Here is a 7,329-nt window from a genome sequence, read left to right on the forward strand (position 1 = left end):
TCCATTGTTAGGCTGATGGTCCTTCTTGAGCATGTGATCAGCTGGTTCTGGTTGTCAGCAGCAAAACTGGTTGATCCACTCTGAGAAGGTGCTATTTAAGAGACTGAGCTGAATACAGCACCTCAGACTGAGGAAGTCTCTCGGATGAGGGACGAAATGTTTCTAGATTTTTTTGTTGATTTGCTTTGTTTTTTGGGGTTTTTTTATGTCCAGAGGACCAGATTTAACTTTTTTAGATTTAATCTGATTATTGAATTAAAAATGAGGTCATTTGAAACACAAACAACAAAAAGTGACAAACAAAACAATTTAAATGATGAACAGAAAAGTCTGTTCTGAAAACTCACCGTCTATGACCGAGACTCTAAAGTTGCTGTACGAATCCGTCCCAATGGTTCTGTCCAGGTGACACCTGTATTGTCCCGAGTCAGACGGAGTCAGCTGCTCTATGGTCACATAAATAATTGTAGAAGAAACTGGAAATGTTCCTTCTTCATAGCCAACCCCGTATGGACCTTGTTGAGCTCTGACTCCATCAGTCTGAACAAGAATCTTGTCTCCTTCACATTTTCCTCTGCAGAAAGATTTTGTTCTTCCAGAGAAACTGAAGCGACATCCGACAGTGAGCGAGCTGCCGGCTGTTTTAAAGAAGACGTGGTCTTTGTTTCCATCCAGCAGCGCTGTTGGAGATAAACCAACCATCAGTTACTTCCTGTTTCAACAGGATGCAGTCTGATCACAGTAATCTGTTGGACTCAGTCACACTGCAGGGTTTCTGCTCGTCTCCGTTAAAACAAAGACCTAGGACCTTTAAAAGACCATTACACAGAAAAAGACATGGCATAATCAAAAAAGAGGCAGAATACACCAATTTGAAAAAAGACAAATGTGCACATGCACAAGATGGTAGGGAGCACTACATTCGTGATTAACCTATATATACATTTATATACATATATATATATATATATATATATATGTATATAATACAGACACATCTAAACATACACATATACGTGTATATACATATGTACATGTAAATATACATACATGCACATACATAAGTGTCCGGGGTAGCACAGATTTACACGGCTCTATGTTTAATGTATGGAGAGGAGGTGCACAGACTGATGAGGGACAAAGCCATCATTAGAATTCAAATGTAAGATCTCCACAAACTTCAAAAATAAGAAGTCGTGAAAATTTGTTCCAAGTAACTTCTTCATTGCCTTTCAATAGTTACCTACTTTGGTCTTAATGCACAAATTGAAGACATAATTACGTGTTTTAGGGCTTAAAATGGAAAATCTGGACATATTTACGATGTCTTAAAGTCTAAAATGAAGATGTTTAGATTTTAGACTTTTTGTGACTTGTTTAAATCCTGCAGAAAGCCTGCAGCGAGCATGGCCCAGTTCAACCAGTCTGTGACTGGAACAGTCCCTCCAACAGGAAGACTCACCGTCGACAACAAGTAGTCTGAAACCTCTGAATGAAGCTGATGATAAAGAGTCGCCCAAACCACATGTGTACTGTCCGGAGTCCGACTGGGTCACGGCTGAGATGCTCACAGACACAGCAGGAGAACTCAGAAAAGATCTTTTGCTATGTTCAGTTCTGTATCGTCCTTTTTTGTCTGTGTCCTTCTTTGTTTTAATGAGAAGATTTTCTCCTTCACAGTTTTCTCTGCAGAAGATCTTCCATGTTTCGTCTGAGTCAAAGGAGCATCTCACTGTGAAGTCTTGTCCAGCTTCTCTGTAGTAATAATCCACTTCCTGATCAGTTCTGGCATGTCCAACCTGCAGAGCTGCAGAAAACATCCACAGTTAATCTTAGTTCTTCCTGAGAGAAACCACAGAGTGAGCTCAGCATGTTCTGCTTCAGAATTACACCCCGGAAGAGAAACACCCTGAGAAGAATCCAAAAAAGTTCAATCTGGTCCTCTGGACATTCAAAAAAAACAAAAAACAAAACAAAGCAAAAAAAATCTAGAAACGTTTCGTCTCTCGTCCAAGAGACTTCCTCAGTCTGAGGAGCTGTATTCAGCTCAGTCTCTTAAATAGCACCTTCTCAGAGTGGATCAACCAGTTTGCTGCTGACAACCAAAGCAGGTTGTCAGCAGCAAACTGGTTGATCCACCCTGAGAAGAACGTTCAGAAGACAGAAATACTTCCATTCAGTTAGAAGATTACCAGTGTTAGCACCGTAACAAGGTAAGAAACAAACTCAATGTACTCACACAGGAAGAAGAGGAAAATCTGACGCTCGGGGCTCATGTTGAGACTGAAGGTTTCCTGCTGCACCTTTTTTCTTCTCATGCTTATTTAGAAATGAATTAGTTCCTTTTTAAACATGACACAACTTCCTGTTTCAGTCAGAGTTTCTTTATTGTCATTCGCACCTCATGTGGTACATGTGGTGGAGAGAAATTATGTTCACAGGGTCCCAGTTACATCCAACAATAAAATGTATAAGAAAAACAGTAATAACATCTAAGATATGAACTAAGAAAAACATCAACTAAATATACACTAAGCACTCATAACATAAAACATTGAACATCAGCACAAACATGAACATGAGTCTGTGAGCAGATGTGCACGCATGAACACATCAACATTGAAACAGATCAGCAGCAACATGAAACAGATCAGCAGCAACATGATATGGTTTTTCACAGTGATTATTCTAGTTAGAGATTCATGAGTCTAACAGCCTCAGGGTAGAAGCTGTTCCTCAGTCAAGTGGTTCTACACTTAATGCTCCTCAACCTCCTTCCTGAGGGGAGTGGGGCAAAAAGTGTGTGTGCTGGGTGAGTGTGGTCCTTCATGATGCAGGTGGCCCTCTTCCTGCATCTGGAGGTGTAGATGTCTGTGATGGTGGGGAGACTGACTCCAACATCTTCTGTGCAGCCTTCACCACTCTCTGCAAAGCTTTTCTTTCTGCAGCTGTGCAGCCTCCATGCCACACGTTGATGCTGGAGCACAGGATGCTCTCCACTGCACACCTGTAGAAGGAGGTGAGGACTGAGCTTCCAGACCAGCTCGTCTCAGCCGTCTGAGGAAGTAGAGTCTCTGATGAGCTTTCTTCATCAGGCTGGTGGTGTTGTTGCTCCAGCTGAGGTTATTGTTCAGGTGCACACCCAAGTTCTTGTAGCTGGAGACCACTTCCACCGCAGATCCTCTTATGTTCAGGGCGGTGTAGATATTTTTGTTCCTTCTGAAGTCCACAACCATCTCCTTTGTCTTCTTCACATTGATGTGAAGGTTATTCTCTTTGCACCAGCTCTCCAGGTGTTCCACCTCCTGCCTGTAGCTGGACTCATCATTGTTTGTGATGCATCCCACCACCGCTGTATCATCTGCAAACTTTACAATGTGACAGCCTGGATGGGTAGCTGCACAGTCATATGTGAGCAGAGTGAACAGGAGGGGGCTCAACACACATCCCTGAGGAGAGCCAGTGCTGAGTCTTTCAGCTGCAGCAACCTCTGTTTGTGATTTATTTAAAGATTGTTCAGTTCAGTTTATTTCTAAATCTCCAAGTCACAACAGAAGTCGTCTCAAGGACTGAACAGAAACATTCATGTATAAAATAATAATTGAACATTATTTATCTGAGGAGCAGCTTTGAGTTTAACTCCATCACAGAACTCTCATCTTGAACAAGCATGAAGGCGACAGTGGAAAGAAAAACTCCCTCATGAGGAAGAAACCTTTAGCAGAACCAGGATCAGGACAAGAGGACCATCTGCTTCGGGTTTGTACGAAAAATTTATTTCATCCTCTTCCTCTTGTTTCAGAGTTGGGTCTCGGGGGCAGCGTGACAGTTGTGTTTATTTGTTATTGTTTTGGTTTTAATTCTGGGTGAGCGGTGGCGCAGCGGGTAGAGAAGGTGGGCCTGTGATCCAAAGGTCACCATTTCAACTCCCTGGACCGCAACCATGAAAATGTGGGTGGGAAAGGTGAAGCACCCACACCTGCCTCCACCCGCCCCTCGGCTCCTGAGCAAGGCCCACCATCTGCTCCCCTGGGTGCCCTACATGGAGCTCTCTGCTCCACAGAGGGCTGTGGCAGCTCGGTGTCTGTGGTTGATCAGGAAGAACATCTGGTGTAAAATCAATCACCAAGTCTTCATGTGAGTTAGTTCTCTGTGACGACCTGAAGAAGGAACAGCCAAAAGAAGAATAAAAAAGTTTTTATTGTAATTATATTTATTTTATTTTTAAACATCCATTAATAATGCAGGGGCAATATTAGGGGTGGGCAACTAGCGGGGCCCCTTACTGGTTGGGGGCCCCAGGCGGTTGCCCACCTTTGTCTATATGCTGCAGCCTGATTTTTAACCAGTACAGGCAAAAGAGAGCACATTACACCAGTTCTGGCCTCCCTGCACTGGCTCCAGGTTCACGCTCGAATTTAAATCCTTCTGTGTGTTTTTAAATCTCTGAACAGTTCTGCCCCCTCCTGTCTCACTGATCTGCTGCAGCCATATGTCCCACAGCGCTCTCTGAGGTCAGCAGATCAGATGCTTCTATTGGTTCCATGAACCCTCTTAAGCTCAGAGGTGACAGGACCTTCTCTGTTGCAGGTCCAAGACTGTGGAATGAGTTGCCACTGCATGTCAGACAGCCCCCCCCCCCCCCCCTTACTGTTTTTAATTCTTGTTTAAAAACCCACTTTTATTCCCTGGCTTTTGACCTTGTATGACTTGATTTTAACTTGTCTGCATTTGATAATTGTAGTCATTTGGTTCTTATCTTTACCTCTGTGGATCCATGTATTTTATGCTGTGTCCTTTGGTTGTGTTGTTTTGCTGTAAAGCACTTTGGTCAGCCTTGCTGCTGTATTTAAGTGCTTTATAAATAAAGGGACATGGTATGGTATATGATAAGTCTGCCTCTGGAGACTGCGACAGATGGAGTTTTGACCGTCAGTCTTATTTTAAGATTGTTTCTGGAGGAAACCTAGATGTAAAGAGACTGAAGACACAAACCAAATAATCTTCAAATAGACAAACGAACAATTGCAATTTTGGTTTTACTTGGTTTCAGCAAATGAACGACAAGCTAACAGTGTTAGCTTGTTACTGTCCTGTGATCAGCAGAGAAAAGGTCAAAGGTGAACTGATGGAGATGTTCAGCAGCAGGATGGAGGACTTAATGTCTGCATTGTGGATTTGAGGGTCTTGTACAGGACAGGAGGGTATAAGTGCTATGTGTTGTCATCATATGTTCCTTACAACAACAAAACTGGTTCTCTGTATTTAACCCACCACTCCATCTGGGATACACTCAGGTGGCGCAGTGGACAGCTATTGAGTGCCCAGGAGCAACTTAGGGATTGGGTGTCTTGCTCAGAGGCACCACAACATGTGGGAATGGCTGGTAGAGGAGCTTGCATCTTTCTGGTCCAAGGTCTGCTGCCCTACCTCTACCCCATTTCAGCCCCATATGATGGGGTCCAATGAAGTTCCACAGCAGGTAAGTTATCAACTGAATCTGGATAATATTTTATGAGCTTTCATTCACTCACTTTCTCACTGTGGTTGGACGTTCCTCCAGATGTTCCTGTGCTCTCCTGATCAGAGGTTTCCATGGAAACTGAAGGGGAGAAACTTCATGATGTGGACTCTAAAGTTTGTGGTTAGAAGTGGAAAACCAACCTATAAATGACCACAGAGTTCTGTTCTTCAGACACGTTAATATTAACGTTTAAAACATGACTCTTGTGTTTTTGGATTATCTGTTTACAAACTGATGTGTGCCACATTCTGACTCAATGTGTTCAGAGCCATTCACATTTTTAAACATTTATAATATTACATGCAATACTCTAAGGGACATGCAGAATATTTTTATCAGGATAAACTTAGTGGTGATGTTCAACTCTGTATGAATTTTCCAGAAAACATCTGTCTTGTCGTGAGTTAGCCGTTTGAGTTTCACATACCAATGTTCTCCTGAAGTTTGGGCTTTAGATTCGACGGTGTCGCTCTGAGCTCCGTCTCCATCGGTCTGAAGGAGAATCTCGTTTTTGTTTTTATGGAGACATTAAAGGAACAGGCTGAATGGCCAGCTGTTCTACCCAAATGATGAACATTGTTTCCTTTCAGGGGCGGCACGGTGGCTCACATGGTAGAGCTGTTGCCTCTCAGTGAGAAGGTCACTGGTTCAGATCCCGGCCTGGAACCTTTCTGGGTGGAGTTTGCATGTTCTCTCCGTGCTGCGTGGGTTTTCTACAGGTACTCTGGTTTCCTCCCACAGACTAAAAACATGCATGTTAGGCTGATTCTTCTTCTTTCGTCTTTTCCCTCTTCAGGGGTCGCCACTGTGAGTCATCCTCCTCTGTCTCACTCTGTCCTCTGTGTCCTCTGTCCTCATGTTCATGACTTCATTGATGTCCTTTCCATTCAGCTCACCATTGACTTTATTCAATCGTTTATTGGCCTCAATTCCCGCACTACCCAGGATGCTCTTGAGATCTTTTGCAGATGGGCTGCTGTTGCCACCGAGGGTAGCAAGGAGGTCAGCGGCCACGTAGCGCATGTTTTAAGTTTAAAGACACGAAACGTCAGTCACGCTAAGAAATACAGAAGAGCTAGGCGAGGAGAGTTGACGAGATGCAGAGCCATCTCCCAGAGCTTGGTGCAGCAGAGTCAGTGGTGGCAATGACGTCAACGTAAGTGGTGGGCAAGCAGCTGGAGAGGGAGACCTTTAATTAGGAGAGTAGAGCTGATGGAGGGACAAACTGTGATCGTGGTCCAAGTGGTGGAGCAATGGCCATACACGGGAAAGCTGAGGTCAGAGAATTAATACAGAGGGGAATCCCTAACCCAAAAACCAATGGGCAGAAAAGAGGTCATAGTTCCAGAATCAGATGAGCAGAATAAACCAGACATGGAGCAGGCAGGTCGGAGAATCCAGGAAACAGGTGTGAGATCGTAACAAGAACATCAGGTGTGGGCTTGGAAGAAACGCTGGACATCTACTGTCTACTGTAGAGTCCTGGCCTGATGGTGTTGATCTTCAGTAGATCAACATCATCAGGCCAGGACTCTGCGGTCTACACTCATCTCCAGGCCAGAGGTCACTCTTTCAGGGATGAAGATGTTCACATCCTGGACAGAGAGGAACGATGGTTTGAGAGAGGAGTAAAGGAGGCCATCTTTGTGAAAAGAAACCGTCCATCATTAAACAGGGGTGGAGCCTCCAGGTTCAACTGTCCCCCTCTTACAATGCTGTGATTGCTAGTATCACTCAGCCCTCTGTGAGTAGTAAACAGCCATCAGGTGCTAATGATCCATTGTTAGGCTGATGGTCCTTCTTGA

At 44.0% G+C, this 7,329-nt stretch overlaps 1 protein-coding gene across 1 annotated transcript; it reads right to left on the minus strand.

Moving 5' to 3' along the window:
• Positions 1-347: 347 nt before the first annotated feature.
• Positions 348-6,547, minus strand: LOC119429490 (polymeric immunoglobulin receptor-like; the record flags this gene model as incomplete). Its single annotated transcript, XM_037697105.1, has 3 exons — positions 6,421-6,547; positions 1,463-1,807; positions 348-680 (listed from the first exon to the last, which is right to left on the minus strand). Coding segments are annotated over exons 1-3 (805 nt in total), but the record flags the coding sequence as incomplete, so codon positions are not given.
• Positions 6,548-7,329: the final 782 nt, after the last annotated feature.

This window comes from Nematolebias whitei, unplaced genomic scaffold, assembly GCF_014905685.2.
Source record: "Nematolebias whitei isolate Nwh7 unplaced genomic scaffold, NemWhi1 Nwh_scaf_1616, whole genome shotgun sequence".
NCBI classification, from domain to species: Eukaryota; Metazoa; Chordata; class Actinopteri; order Cyprinodontiformes; family Rivulidae; genus Nematolebias; species Nematolebias whitei.